Here is a 16,421-nt window from a genome sequence, read left to right as displayed (position 1 = left end):
AAGTATCAGAGGCCATCAAGGAGGTTCTTGACGGTGGGGGAAAGGCACTGCTGGTGATGTTAGACCTCTCGGCGGCGTTTGATACCGCCCCCCACAACCGTCTCCTAGCAAAACTCTCGGAGATTGGGGTGGAGGGGACGGTGTTCAGATGGTTAGAGTCCTTTCTTTTGGACCGCCAACATACAGTCTGGGCCCCTCTGTACTCAGCCGCGGTTCCGCCTTTGGAGGTGGGAGTTCCCCGGGGATCTATTCTGAGCCCCACTCTTTTTTAATATCTATATGTCCGCCATTGGCGGCGCTGACGGAGTCTTGTGGTGCTTAGATTGTCTCTCGTGCCGATGACACACAGCTCCTCTTCACCTGTGGAAAGAACATAGATTTTAATGGAGAAAGGATTAAGAACTGCCTGGATACCATCTTTGCTTGGTTCCAACTAAACCAATTGAAGTGTAACTCCGATAAATCGGAAGTCCTTTTTTTTGGCTGTCTTCCGGACCCTGGCTGGAAATCATGGTGGCCGGCAGATATGTTTCCTCCGGCCACGAACACTTCAGTTGTAAAAAATCTGGGAGTGAAGATGGATAATGGGCTCACCTCCAAACCTCAGATTTTGGGCTTGGTTGGGCAATGTTTTGGCTTGCTCAAAATGTTGAAGAAATGTTTTCCACTTCTCTCTATTTCTCATAGGAGGACGATTGTTCTAGCCCTAATAGGATCCAGATTGGATTACGCGAACGTGCTCTATCTCGGCCTCCCTGACTATCTTCTGTCCCGCCTGCAGGTGGTGCAGAACTCTGCGGCGCGGGCAATATTCGGTCTCGGCAGGAGATCCCACGCCACGGGGCTCCTGAAATCCCTTCACTGGTTGCCCACTCGAAAGCGTATTGTTTTTAAAACCCTTACTCTCGCGTTCAAAGCTTTGCATGGTAAGGGTGCTCGTTATCTGAGAAACGGAATTGGCTTTCACCATCCTGCCAGAGCCCTACGCTCGGCTTCATTGGCGCTGGTTACGACCCCGGCTATCCGACGTGCTCGATCCGGAGGTCGCTCCTTTAAACATCTGGCACCTAAGGCCTGGAATGCCTTACCAGTGTCACTAAGGAAGATGGACAATTTACTGTCATTTAGAAAAGAGCTCAAGACCTGGCTGTTTTGCCAGTAATTCCATCTGCGTCTTTCGTTCTGTGCCTCTTTGGGTTTGACAGCGCCGGGACACTCTGTTTGAGTAGCTGAGCGCTCTACAAAACCCCATTTTATATTAACATTAACTAAATATTAAAATAATGTGCAAATAGGCAAGAAGAAGAAGTTAAAAACAGTTGTGTCCCTTAATGCTGCCGTTACTAAGATAGGTGCAATAATCAAGTCCAATAGCGAACACCAGCAGTATAGCCCTCCAGTGAGGGCGCCGCTGCGCGCGTCCGTGCCCTACTCCCACTTAAATAGGAGAGGGTACAGTAACTGGTGCCAAGGGGATATATGGTGCCACAGAGAGATTCACCAATGGCAACCCGACTAGAGCCCTCTGCTGTTCCTTTGGGGGCTGAAGGCATGCCAGAGGAAGCAGAAGGATCACTGAAAATGTAAAGCATGGCCTCTCTAACAGCCTTGAATTGCTGCAGAAACAATGATGGCTCAGGACAATCGTGTTACATTAGGACCAACTGAGTAATGGCTTCCATGACCATGAATCTTATAGGAATTCGACTGACATTGTGGCGCCATCACACCTAGCCTTTGGAGTCAGAGTAGCAGCATGGGGGTCGAGTCCAGCTTCACTTTCTTATGTTTTCATTTGGAATTGGACTTTAACTTACCAGGGGACTATGAGCATGAAGTTGAAAGGCCATCAGGACCAGGAGCTGCCGGCACGGATCAGGGGTGGCGGGTCATGGGATAAAGGGGGGGGAGGGGTAAGGGTATTATAAAAAAAGAAACAAAACGTACTTTACCGCCACATCTCTCCATCGTCTCTCCTCGTGTCGGGAATGGAACAGGAAGCAGGCACCCAGGCTCCCCTGACCAATCACAACAGTCATTGTGCACTTAGGAGGGTGCTACTACTCCTCCCCAGCCCTGCTCTGTGAGAAAAGCAGCCCCCTCCAGTCACACAAAGCTGCCACGGCAGGATAAAATAAAATGTTAAGAACATTATGTTATAATCAACTCATTTTTCCTTTCTTCCACTGCTTCAACGCAGTGGGGCGATGCTCCTCCACCTTAGCGGAAGAGCAGCCACTGATCAGGACTGGGACAGAGTCTGGATTCACGACCAGGAGTTACGCCTACAAGAAGGCTGCAATATCTTATGTGCAGAGGCATCCAACTTTGCCTCCCGGGCTTGGATAGCCTTTGGGCGTATGAGGGTACACTGATCACACAACTTGGAATCAAGTCCTATAACCAGACACCAACGACACACCTTGTGCGGGTCTGGGGACCTCTGCTTCCTGCAGTCATGGCATTACTTAAAACCTATTGTTTTTGGTGGGGAAATTGTTCCTTAGCACCCTGGGAAATCTTTTTAGAAGTCGTCAGAAAATTGACAAAAATGGGAGCGAAGCTCCAGCTCCGTGTCCGAAGGCATGGAAAGAAAGGAACTGACATCAGTGTGCAGGGGTGACACTTACATGTGGCTCAGCACATCACATCTGGGGCGGAGTGGAGCCAACGTGAAGCTGCACAACACCACCGCAGGCGTGCAGGAGTACTGCTCTTAAAAAAACATATGTCTGTATCCAGTCTGGCAACTGCGAGTATTCAAAGGTGAGGAATCTGCAGTTAAAAGTATCCATCCAGAGCATAATTTGAAGGCCAGTGGGGGTGATCCCATGCTAAGGACCAGCAAGAGGTACAAACTTAGAAACTGCCACCAATTAAAAATTCAACATGCAAACTAAGGACTGACAGTAGAGGCATGCAAACTAAAAAGCAGCAGGGGGTACAAACGAACTGTAGCACAGCAGGTTAGACCTGCAACCATAGTAGTGCACCCCTGCTCTCAGAGCCCTGCTACACCCCCAATCTCTCGTTGATTGCTTTGATCCGATAGTGCCCGGTTTCTTTTTGGCTTGATAAGACAGACAGATAGCATATAGATACTTGCATAAACGCAGATCAGTTGCCATAAACTGTACACGTAGAGGGAGTCAGACACATGCTATATGGGGTGCAACCCCTGACAGGGACACTGATCGCTACTATGTATATTATGGGGCGAGACTATACATTAGTTTACAAAATGATGGTTAGTGAATATATAAAGTTTAGCCCAGCGCTCGGCTAAAGTGTACATTTGGGGTGCTATATGGCACCTCAGAACCATGCCAGAAGCTCTTTCAGACATTTCATAGCAATATCTCAAAACCAATGACATTCTGACAATCGCGTTTAGAATGTACGAAATGTCAAGTATGTTCATGTGTGGAAATATAAGTTAAAGAGAACACTTTATGTCGAAATTTCTTGGACGATGTATAAACTACAAACCTCCATCGAAGAGTTGACCACCTCACTTACAATATATTTTTGGTTTTTTTGTACAAACACTTCAATTGTTTGCCTCAATTCCGTGGTTTAGCATACCAACTATTTATAATATAATGAGAAACTGCAAAGCACTGCTTAATATCAGTCTGTTTATATTTATTAGAGTAAATACCTTCAAGGCCCATTACATCAGTTAGCTTGCTCACCATATTTAGCTTTTTTACATAAAAATTGGGAGAAAGTTATGTCGTCAATTAAACAGATTTAACTAATTATGTAAAAAGTTGCGAATGTATCTATTTCTCCTATTAATCTTGATACTCAAAAAGTTGAAGATGGTATTAATCCTCTGGAGGGTAATACACCGTTGAAAATGTCTATAAAGGCTGACATCCATAAGCCTCTTGAGAGCCCTATTTTATCTTCCTTTGACCAGAGAAAAGATCTAATACCTATTGTCAAGGAAGATAGTTTGGTAGAGACAGTACAAATGGTCGGTAATGACCTTTTTCCTATCTTTACTTATGAAAAAAAGGGCCCAGAAGGATTGTTGACAGGAAATAAAATTACAAAAGCAAAATCAAAAGGGAAAAATAGGAAGTTGCTTCGCAAATATAAAAAAAAAAAAGGCCAAGGCAAATTATCTTTCAAAAACACATAATATCCGAAGTCCCTGACGTTAGAGAAAATGGGAATAATTCTCAGTCGGATATCTCTGTCAAAGAGGTAGTGGAGGATACTGCTAATAATGTATTGGTGGGCACCTCTGTTGGGGTCTTAAATGAGGTAATTCCATGTCCTGTGATAAATGCGCCTGAACCCCTAGCAGTGATGGTTGATGATCCAGGAAATTCTCTGTTAGTGGCAAATGTATTAAATCCAACTGCGCCTATTTTCCGGCCTCACCCTGATATAGCTAGAAGTTCAAATATTCAGCCTGTAAAAAGCACTATGTTATCTGTGGACACGTTGACATTGGACTTTTTTCCGTTGTTTGATCAAGATCTAAAAATGAACAGATCTTGGCTGCTTAACTGCTTTAAAGATATTGAAAGCTTAAAATTAATTTTATCTAATGACATTGATTTGGTTTTACCAATAAGATCAGTGAATGGGCAACGAACTAGGGTAACATTTTACTCCAAAATAATTACTAATCTTGTTCTTCAACAGGCGGAATTTTTCCAACGTAGAGGAATTGACGTGTTACCTTATGATAATAATGCTTTTCGTATTTCCTCTAGAGATAGCACTATAAAACCTGCTTTTATACAGGATGAATACCCAACCTGTAACAAGGACCTAAAAATCTGGGTCTCTAGAGGCAAACGAATGGTATCTCAGGTTCTTCCAATACCTGACAACATTGATATTCCTCTAACTGAAGACAATCAGATGTGGAATTGGTTACCAGGGGTTTTATCAACCAATATTACGAAAAACCCACGACTATTCCAACATCTTTAACATTCATTTAAAAATTGTCTCCTGGAACGCCGCTGGTTTGAATAATTGCCCAGAGAAATTTGACTTATTATGTTCTTTAAATGCAGATGTATTATGTCTCCAGGAGACATGGTGCAAAAATCTCCCTTATACAGGGAAAGATTATTTTGTCCTGGAGGCTCCTGCGCAACCTTCTAAAAAAGGCCATGCTAAAGGTGGAATTGCCTGTCTACTATCGAATTCTTTACAATGGCAATTCTCCCACTACATAGACTCTAGTAACCTTTTTCAATCCATAACTATTAGTAATCTAGCCACAATGGGTACCCGGTCCTCGTTTGTTATTTTAAATGCATATATTCCCCCCGAAGAAACTTTTAATTCAGTTTTAAAGCGAATGTTTTCCTATGTTCAACAACTATTGGAGGTCGAACACCCCCCTATATACTGTTGGTAGGCGATCTAAATAGCAAACTCTCCAACCTCACTTTAGACATGTTTAGAAATAAATTTAAGGAAGAAGCATATAATATCCCCCAAGCACTCTGGCCTCCTAGAACAAAAACTAATAAAAGAGGTAAGATCCTCCTGGAGGAACTTAGTCTCTTGGAGGGGCTTATCATAAATGGCAGGATGCCCTCTGATACTCCTGCTAATTATACACATGGTTCATTTAGGGGAGAGTCCATTTTGGATTATGCAATTACGGACTATGATACGTTCCCTCTTATTGAAGATATGGTGATCTCTCACTCTCCCATGAGTGATCATAAAATGATTAATATAACCGTCTCATTAAGCCCCCCTGATGCGAATTCCTGGTCCCTAAGGAATAAAGATCTCACCATTGATCGTAAGTCCGGTAGATGTTTTTGGGGATCCATTAATATGATGGATGTGCAAAATCTCCTTGCCCAAACCTTACTCGAACTTGACCAGTGGAAGGGTACAGAATTCTTACAACTTGTAAACTTAATTAAAAAAGTTACTGGGATAGCCAAGAAAATGGGAAATCCTAGGAGACCACAGTTTTCTCCTAGTTCATTACTATTACTGAATAGGGAGATAAATAAACTAATAAGGAAACAATATCTTAATAGATCAGGGGAAAATGAGCGCCAGTTAACGCTACTAAAACGAAGAAGAGTTAGATTGAGATCCAAGCTAAAAAGAGAAAAAGAAGATGCTCTCTGGATTAAATTAAGAGAGGCATCAACTTATAATAAATCAAGAGAATTCTGGTCCATAATAAGGAAAGGATGTGGTTCAACAATAAATCCCACTCCAATAGCAATCCCGGAAGATGTTTGGACTCTATTTGTGACTACACTATATGCTTCTAATGGTCCAATGGGGGACATATGTAATCTCGCCCCTAATAGTGAGCAAAAACTAATACTCCCTACTGACAAATCCATAGCTACCGTGATAATGAGCATGCGCTCTTCCGGAGCTATGGGGCCTGATGAACTCCCCATGTCAATAATTAAGCAGGATGCCACCACTTGGAGTAGGATCCTTCTTCCAATATTTCAAGCATGCTTTTTATCTAGAACTGTCCCCGAATCTTGGAGGGGAAGTGTATTAATTCCGATATTTAAAAAGGGTGACCGGGAGATCCCATCTAATTATCGTCTAATAGCTTTATTAGACGCAATTGGGAAAATTTTCGCTAAATGTCTTTTAATGTTAATCATGGAATGGGCAGAATCTAATAAGATCTTACCTATGGAACAAACAGGTTTCCGTGAAGAGCATGGAACGCTTGACAACCTGACATTATTGCAGGTGATTACTGACAAATATGTACGTGTCCGTGGTGGCGGCATATACGCCGCTTTTATAGATTTCTCCACGGCGTTTGACAAAGTGGACCGTCAAACGCTGTGGAGAAAGCTGGCGGTATTGGGTATGCCAGGATACCTACTTGATTTGGTTAGGTCTCTGCATTCGAATACATGGTGTATGGTGTTACAAGGTTGAGAAAGGGGTCTTACTCAATCTATCCCCTCCCAGAATGGGCTCAAACAAGGGTGCATTTTGGCGCCCATATTGTTTTCTTTATATACGGCCGCCCTACCAAGCTCAATCACAGCTTGTGTGGGATTAGCCCCGATAATTGGAGGGTCTGCAATATCGATCCTCATGTATGCAGACGACATACATGTGTTAGACTTGACCCCGAAGGGTTTATCTAATCGTCTACATGCACTGAGCCAATTCGCTGTAGCACATCATATGAAAATTAATACATCGAAAAGTAAAATCATGTGCATTTTCGGTAAGAAAAAAATGTAGGTCAGGAAGTTATAATTGGTTTATTGGTGGACAAAAACTCGAGGTGGTTAAAACCTACACCTTTTTAGGTAAAATAATATCAGCAAATCTTAGTGAGAACCCCCACATCGAACATAACTCTCGTAAAGCAATGGCCCATGGCACAGGGTTATGTTCGCTATATAATGCTACCGGGAAGAGACATTTTCCTCTCTTTCTGGATATATTTAGAGCAAAGGTTCCCGCCACTCTACTATACGGAATGGAATTAGTAGAATTGAAACATTGGGGATTTTTGCAAAAAATGGAAGGAAAGGTATTGCGGAAAATTTCATCTTTTAATAATGCTTGTTCAATATCTTCATGTAGGTTGGAATTTGGACTCCGAAGTTGTTGGGTACAGGGGCTGGTTGCTCTCGTAAGATGGGTAGCCTGCTTGGCCAGAGGTAAATCTGGTACCCTACGTGAAGTTATTAAAAAAGAACTATTGGGCAATTTTAACGAGTTCTCGTTATTAGTAAAAAGCTTTAGGAAAGCAGTAGCTCTGTTAGAGCTGGATGAGAGTACATTATTTTTACTCTCACCCATAGAATTAAAATCTAAACTAAAATGTATATCTTGGGAACTCTGTTATAAGCTGGATATTCTTGCCCAACCAAGTCTGAAAGATAGGGAATTACTTCTAAAGACATATATGCCAAGGCAGACCCAACAATACCTGATTTGGAATATTCCCCATGGAGTCCGTAGATTATGGTACCTTCTACGACATGATTTGCTTCCACTCAACTTACTTTTAGCAAAATGGTATGGGGGATCTCCATCATGTAATCTTTGTAATTTTGCTATACAGGATCGCAATCACGTCTTGTTTGTTTGTCCCGCATTGCGCCTTTTGCGCCAAAAATGGTTAAAACCAATTTGTTTACAATTGGGAATTGTAAATGCAAAAATGTTCTTCCAAGCACTTTACTGCCCTCCAAATGAAATGTTTTGTTGTAGAATTTTTAAATTTTTTAAAGGGTTCTTAAATATTTATTAATGATGTACATGGAGATGATGATTATTGCTTTGCTTTCTGATAATGTAGTGTTTATTCTTCTGTAGTATGTAGTTATTCTTCAATTATTTTTATTGTATAATGGTGTGTTTATTTTATGTGGCCCTCTTTGAGAGCCAAAACATAATAAACTTTTTGAACTTTTTTTGTATACATTCTGCAAGAGCGTATGCATTCTGCAAGAGCTACATGCATTTCCTATAATTGGCCAGGAGAGGGCATTAGAATACCATGAAGCTGACTATTCCGGAAGAGGTCACATTTTACGCATATATCCTTTGCTGGATTTATACTTTTCCAGTGTGGTGGAAAAATAACTAAATAAGTGCCAGGGCCCTCGTCAGGAGGCCAACGCAGCTTGCACCACATATTGCCCCTCCCTGCGCTGCCAATGGCAGTACCAACACAATTACTAATCATCACACTCCTACAGGTGCAACAATTCAGCCTATTCCAGTCCCCTAAGGGTATAAGAATGGCTGGAGCAGGAGTCAATGGTAAATTTTAATGTACAATGAATTAATAAACAACTGTTGTAGTGCGCATCTTTAAATTAGTCAGACAGCGCCACCATGTGGCAGACTGTTACCAGCCCAGGTGTTGACAAATAAGTGCCGGTGCCAAGCACCTGGAAACCACCGGTTCAAATGAAGCACTGGAACAAGGCCCGGTTAGGTTTTCATTACATGTTTTGGTTTGGATCAGCGCCTAGCAACAAGGTTCTTCTGTTGGAATCAGGTCTGTGGAGTCCAGCAGAGAAGCTTGGCTGTGGAGCGGAGAGGTTGACTCTGGGAGTCGTTATGGATATACATCAATAAATCTTCTTTCAACATCAAATGTTTCCTGTGATCACAAAAGGCCCCAATTACAAGTAACAACGCACTTTCTCGCCACATACTTTTTTGTGTAGAGCAACATTGAGTTTGCGTGCACAATTTTCGTCTGAGTGCAGAATCAAGAGTGAAGAGACTCTTTATGAGTGATTATCTGTGAGCTGATCTCCCCACTTCTGAGGCAATAGTTATGGAGACAATCATCGGAGGCAAGGATCTAAAGAGGCCTAACAAAGATTAATAGCACACCAGCAAATGTCGTATGCTCTTTAGTTGTACTACTTGGTGATTTAGTTTCCACAAAATGAATTTCCACAGAGTTTTTAGGCTTTCTAGCACTGACTCAAGCCCAAAGTGTATGTGTGTGTGTGTGTGTTTTTTAAATCCCTGTATTATGCTTTTTATTTCCATTGTTGAGTGTGGGAGGATCCATAACTAATGAGAGAGAGTCATGGTAGCCCTCTCCTCTCAGTAGGATAGTAATACATAGCATATTTTACTCCGCCAATTTACGTATATGGTTTATGCCTTGGCCTTTTTAGTTATGGCGTCAGACAAAACCTTTTGATTGTATTGAAATTGTATGCATACACACTTGCTTATTAGGGCTCTCCGATAGCCCTCTCCATTCACTGGTATGTTGTGTCATTTGCATTTTTATTTTGCCAACTACAGCATACTGTATGGGTCAATGGGTCAGCCCCCTTCAGCCAGTGGTTAACTTCGCTGTAAGTGACAGCATTCTGCTGAACACATCCATACATAAAGTAGTTACCTTTAGTGCCAGCAACTACTATGAAAACGTGTCCTTTCTGAGACGAAAAAATATTAGGTGTTTAGCCAATTGTTCCTGCATAGGCGAGGGCCCAGCCGCTCCCCAAAAATAACGTTTTCATAACATTGAAAAACATATCAGCACTGACCACACCATACCTATTGACTTTGTCAATACTTGTTCCATGTATATTTGTTTCAACTAAAACCAGGTCCAGGGGGTTAGATTTGTACAGTAATTGCTGCGTGCAATCTGTGAGGCTGTAAAAAGTGTTTTTCTCATGTCAATGTTGCCATCTGTTGGTAATAAAATCGAATTTAAATTTGGGATGAAGCTTCAAGCTGAAGTTTGGTGACCTGCCTGGTCCTTCCTATCTCTGGCTCATTTATTAACCTAGACCCAGTACTCCAGGCTCTGTTACATGGAGGTACATCATGCGAGGTTCAGTTCCCTGCCAGGAGCCCCACCGTATAATGCCTTACACACATCCCACAGCTGCTCCGGACAGACTTACCTGCACAATCTCCAGCATCTCGTCCCGGCTGATGTACCCATTGCCGTCCAGGTCGTACATACTGAAGGCCCACTGGAGCTTCTGCTCGAGCTTGCCCCGCGAGGTGACGCTCAGTGCAATGATGAACTCCCGGAAGTCTATGGTCCCATCACCATTGGTGTCGAAGGTGCGGAAGACGTGCTCTGCGAACTTTGAGGCGTCGCCGTAAGGGAAAAAGTTGGCGTAGATCTTCTTGAACTCCTCCACGTTGAGGATGCCAGAGGGACAGTCTTTGAGGAAGCCCTTGTACCACTCCTGCAGCTCATGATCCGAGAACTCCGTGTTCTCGCGCAGGTCCTGCAGCATCTCCGGCCGCAGCTTGCTGTTCTGCTTGCCCATGATGAGGAAGGAGCTGGTCCCAAGCTGTGAAGGATGAGAGGGAAAGGAGAGCATTAAAGGGGAGCAGAGATGGGGACCACAGCAGGGACCAGGAGAAGGAGGGCGACCAGGGGGGAGCTGGTCCCAAGCTGTGAAGCATGAGAGGGAAAGGAGAGCATCAAGGGGGAGCAGAGATGGGGACCACAGCAGGGACCAGGAGAAGGAAGGCGACCAGAGGGGAGCTCCAAGCTGGAAACAACCAGAGGAAGTCACCATGGCGGAGGTAGGGGATGCCAGGAGGAAGTGATCTTCAAACAATGGTCAGTGAGGGAGAAAAGGTCACCATAGCTGTGTGGACAAAGCAGCAGTAAGAAACAGAGGAAACAGGATCAGAGTTCAAAAAGTGACTAGGGACACGGACACAGTTGGCATGGCTCAGTAAGAGGTGAGCAGATATTGCCTACAGCGAATTAATTGTAAGTGACCAGGGCCAGAGGGAACAAGAATATAGATGACCAAGGCGGAGGGGAACGGTGATAACTAGTGCCAAAGAAAAGAGAATCTCAGAGATCAATAGGCCAAGGAAGTGACCAGGGGAGGCATGGATCAACAGTAAATGTCACCATAGGTCATCGTGCAGGGGGTGATCTGGGCCATAATGAACACCTTAGGTCAACAGGGGTGATGGGCAAGTCATTGGCCGGAATAAGGAGCATCAGTGGGTAAGGGATAAGAAGCTGGTAAAAACCAAGGGGAATAAAGGGAGGAACGGTCTGTAACCGAGAAAGGAAAGGTGTTACATATAGCAAGGGACAGAGGGAAAACAGCGCAAGTGGCCAACGGCTAAAGAAGACACCTGGGAATAAGGAGGTCACCAGGGATGATTGGGTCAAAGACAATGAGTTTAGCAGGATTTGGGAGATTACGGAATAACTAGAGAAGCTAGAAAGCTGGCATTCTGCGCATGTATGGAGGTCACCAGGCACACACAAGTCACCAGGGATGCAGAGACCACAAGGGGTTAATACGGCAGGCACCTGGTTCACACGTTACTGGGGGCAATGAAGTCACTTGGGGACATAGAGGGCACCAAGGGATGAGATCAAAAGTCATGGACTGGTATCAGAGCCAAAAATGCAGAGGGTGATACTGGAGGCCCGAAGCAAACCAGGCGCGCAGGAGTGAGGTCACTAAGAGGATCCCAAGGGACGCAGGACCCACTGTGCGAGGGAGGGGCTAGGGAAGAGTAGGTAACCAGGGTAACCAGGGGCAGGAGGCCTCCGCAAGGTTAAAGCACCAATGGTATGGGGGTGCCAGGGGGCTGTAGTGGAATGAAGTCACTTGGGCGCCCGATGGGGCTGGGCAAGTTCAGGAAGCCAGGAGCAAGGAGGTAAATTTAAGACGAAGAAAATGCTACTTTGAGGAGAAAGATGTTCAAAGAAGCCGACTGAGGGTTTAGAGAAGGGGGCGGGAGAAGATGAAACTAGGAAGTCACGGGGGGAGGGGAAGAGGAAGGGGGAGGTGAACAGAAAGAGTACTGTGGGTGGTCACACAAAGACAGAGGGCGTGATAGGCAGACAGTGATGCTGTTGGATGCGCACTTTAGCTACACTGGTCCTCATTACGAGTGCGGGTATTTCACCCAGAACGAGAACTCCGAGCAATTTTGTAATTCGGTGTTCAAAGTCTCTCCAGACCTGGAATGATCGGTGCCGCAAGTTCCGGCCCCGATATTCCCATGCACAGTAACACCAGACCAGACTTTGCTGCAGCAGCCAAGTCACTCTCAGACCCCTGAAGCTGCACGGGCCGAGGTGGGAAGCAGGCAGAAGCCTCCAAGACACTCCAGCACCCCCACCCCCTCCACTCCCCCCCCTCCCCACCACCACCCCTTTCCTCGTCCCCGCGGCCACTTTCCCCTCAGAGCGAACTGTATAGTAATGCACTTGGCATCTCCTGTTGTAAGCGGTTATTCCCCATTCTGCAGACAAATAGCATGATTGCTGGAATGTGTTGTGGGGGTACCAGCCGGAATCATGGCTCCCGGTCCCCGGGAATCACCGCACAACATACCTCGTACTGAGGGCCGATGTGACCGTCACTGACTGTTTCAGATAAAACAACTGGAACTTAAGACCGATGCATCGAAACCAAAAGGGCCACCACATGAAGCTTTTCCTGCAGTCTTATCTCGCCTGCGTCATTACACAAGCATTTACAATGCAATGGTCTCGGCATTGTTAAAGTTAGAGCTATTGGCATTGCTCATGACATTATTTTTATGTTTTTGTCTTTAAAACATAGAAATAAATGGCATTGTCATTTACAATGCCAATAGCTTAAATCGCTCGCAAATGCGAGACCTATTGCATTTGCACCCACACAGAGCCAAACACACACAGAGCCACACACACACACACACACACACACACAGCAAGACACACACACACAGAGACACACACACACACAGAGCCACATACACAGAGCCACACACACACAGAGCCACATACACAGACAGAGTCACACACACACAGAGCCACACACACACACAGAGCCACACACACACACACACACAGAGCCACACACACACAGAGCCACACACACACACACACAGAGCCACACACACACACAGAGCCACACACACACACAGAGCCACACACACACACAGAGCCACACACACGCACAGCCACACACACACAGAGCCACACACACACACAGAGCCACATAGCCCCACACTCACACACACACACACACACACACACACACAGAGCCACACACACACACACACAGACAGAGCCACACACACACACAGACAGAGCCACACACACACACACACAGAGCCACACAGACAGAGCCACACACACAACCTAAACAGTATTTACAATGCAAAGGTCTTGGCATTGTTAAAGTTAGAGCTATTGGCATTGCTCATGACATTATTTTTATTTATGTTTTTGTTTTTAAAACATATATAAATGGCATTGTCATTTACAACGCCAATAGCCTAATCGCTCGCAAATGCCAGACCTATTGCATTTGCACCCACACAGAGCCACCCACACAAAGCTACACACATACAGAGCCACCTACACAGTCATTCACATAGAGCCACCTACATACACACAGAGCCACCCACACAGAGCCACCCACACAGAGCCACCTACACACAAAGAGCCACACACACACACACAGACAGACAGAGCAACCCACACAGAGCCACACACACACACACACACACACACACAGAGCCACACACACACACACACACACACACAGAGCCACACACACACACACACACAGAGCCACACACACAGAGCCACACACACACACACCTTCAGTGCCATCACAAGGAAAACCCCTGTGCGGCAGAGAGGTTGATTAGCCAAAGTAGATTCACCTAAATGCCAGAGATACAGCAAGTGACGTCACTGTACCTTTTATCTTCAGTGCCATCACAAGGAAAACCCCTCTGTAGCCCCCTTTGCTACTCATCAGCCTCCAGTTTGTTCTGTTCCTGCAATTGCCTTAATTACACATGACACCAGGGTAGCAAGGGCAGTGCTAGAGAATAGATACCATAGACCAAGCCAAGGTTAGACACTGATACCTCTCAGTTGGCGCCACACTGTGCAGAGGGTGGTGGATGTGTGCATGTGTGCACAGCAAAGTCGTAGTAACTGTTTTTGGACTGCTGTGTTCCTGATTAGAGGCTTGGTCAAATAATTACAGCTGGACTGATTCTACTGAACCAAGTCTGGTCGCATGACTGATCTCTGCTTGGAGTAGCACAGTAGGCAAAAAAGAATAACCTGGTATGCAGTGCTGCGTAATTATAAATGGTGGACATTAATTCAAGCATTCTACCCATCACTTTTCTGTGTTTCAAGGACCGCATGCAAAGTCCCTGGTAACAGGAGAGGTATCATTAACCACCCCTTGGGTCTGAATGACATCACAAAGATGACCCCTTTTCCCATCTTTAATCCCCCAAGGGCCTCCTATTCGCTAAATATTGCCTGTGAGAATGGCAGGGATTGGAATCTAGTGATCAGGGTTCTTCCATTCCTGCTTTTTACCCTAATGAAACAAAGACCGTAGATAGCAACACCGTGTCAGAGATATCAAAGAGCAAAGCAGTGCTAGCAGTTGCTTCCCCTGGCTCCATTTCTTGACAACCACAGACTCTCCTACTATAATATCCTGCATCACACTGCTTAATTACATTAAGATTGCATAGATAGCCATGCCGTAGTCCTATTTTCTATGCTGCGCCAGAGAAAATGGGATCTGTGCATTTCTTTTTTGGCATCTTGAGCGCATACATTAACTGAAAACTATCTGAATTAATGCATGTTTTGCTGAGATCAGAGCTTGGGCAAACAAAGAAGCAATTATTGCCCTGTGTCTCTGAGCTTTATTGTTACAAAAACATTCATTAACTACGAGATATATCAAGTTAATATATACACAAGACCCCAGCAAGAAACACCCAGGTGGGAGCAGCACCAGGGGGACGAGGGTGTTTGGAGTGCGACATCCCCCTAATAAATGGATTCTGGTGAGCGTAGTTGAGACCAGCAGACACCAGCTGGGCAAGCAGTGACCGTGGTTTGGTATCCACTCAGATTGGCAGCGCTCATAGGACAGACATGCGCCTTTATAAAACTTTGCAGGGCTTGTTTACACTGACCCGCCCCTTCCTCACACAACAGGCCATTAATAAACAAAATAACTGGATGGCTCTTAATTGGTGCACAGAAACCTTTTAAATGTAATACTACTTTCATCCATTTTGCCATTTCAGTGGCAGTGCTGGTTGGAATCTGTGTTCTGCACCCCTCGATTCCAACTAAGCTTCGCCCCTGCACCCAGATCCCTTCTGCGCCGGCGCAGCACAGAAAAGGGGATGCGGATACGAGCCATGATGTGATGCGGAAGGAGGAATGAGGAGGCCAGTCTTTTATAGAGAACACGGTAACTACAAACAGCCTAAAGGGCTAGCTTCTGTTTTCCTCCACACACCAGCGTTGGGCGCTTCCGGCTCTAAAGCCCGACTAGGCTGGCGTTCTGGGCGCTCAGGTTTTCCTTCTCTTCCAAGGCCGCGTGGTGCTGGGAAATCCTTCTGCGCGCGAGCCCGCCCAGCACCGACAGGCCTGGGCAGGGTCCGACGACACGAGGCCCTCGCCCAGCCATGGCTTTCCCACCTCTCCGGGCGCTCCGGGGACTCTCCCCGCTTTGGATTGCATTCCTGGGGTTTTATGGACGCTAAAGCTGCTTTTCGGGGGTTTAAGCACGTCTACCTCCCACTGTGCCGGGATGGGAATGAAACACAATATAAATGAAAATCAGAAATTAAATTCTGGAGTAGGCCAGACGCGAGAGACTCCGAGCAGTGGAGCAGCCACAGGCGTCCAAGGACAGGTGCTCTCTGGGTTCCAGATTGCTATGAGGTGAAAAGAGGGGTGGGGGGGAGAGGAGGCGATGTGTGTGCTCACGCTGCCTGCACGTGCCAGTCGGCCCTCTGATTGGTTAATAAGGAACACCAATCAGAGAGATGACTTGGGCGTTCAGGCAGCGTGATGAGGGGCTGCTCTCTCCCGATGAAGTCGGGGAGAGAAAGAACAGCAAAAACACACCCCTCTATCCCAAAAAGACGGGGCTTGAACGGAG

At 45.4% G+C, this 16,421-nt stretch overlaps 1 protein-coding gene across 7 annotated transcripts in view; it reads right to left on the bottom strand.

The window, feature by feature from the left end:
- The window catches only part of HPCA (hippocalcin), a 301,157-nt gene that overhangs the window by 42,008 nt on the left and 242,728 nt on the right, over positions 1-16,421 (bottom strand). For all 7 annotated transcript variants that reach the window (XM_078680749.1, XM_078680745.1, XM_078680747.1 and 4 more), the window contains one exon: positions 10,395-10,796. In XM_078680749.1, the coding sequence (XP_078536875.1) occupies positions 10,395-10,772 (378 nt within the window). In that variant the 5' untranslated portion in view covers positions 10,773-10,796. The remainder of the gene's footprint in view (positions 1-10,394; positions 10,797-16,421) is intronic.

The sequence above is a fragment of the Lissotriton helveticus genome, chromosome 3_1, assembly GCF_964261635.1.
Source record: "Lissotriton helveticus chromosome 3_1, aLisHel1.1, whole genome shotgun sequence".
NCBI lineage: Eukaryota > Metazoa > Chordata > Amphibia > Caudata > Salamandridae > Lissotriton > Lissotriton helveticus.
This window is presented reverse-complemented; position numbering and strand designations above follow the sequence as displayed.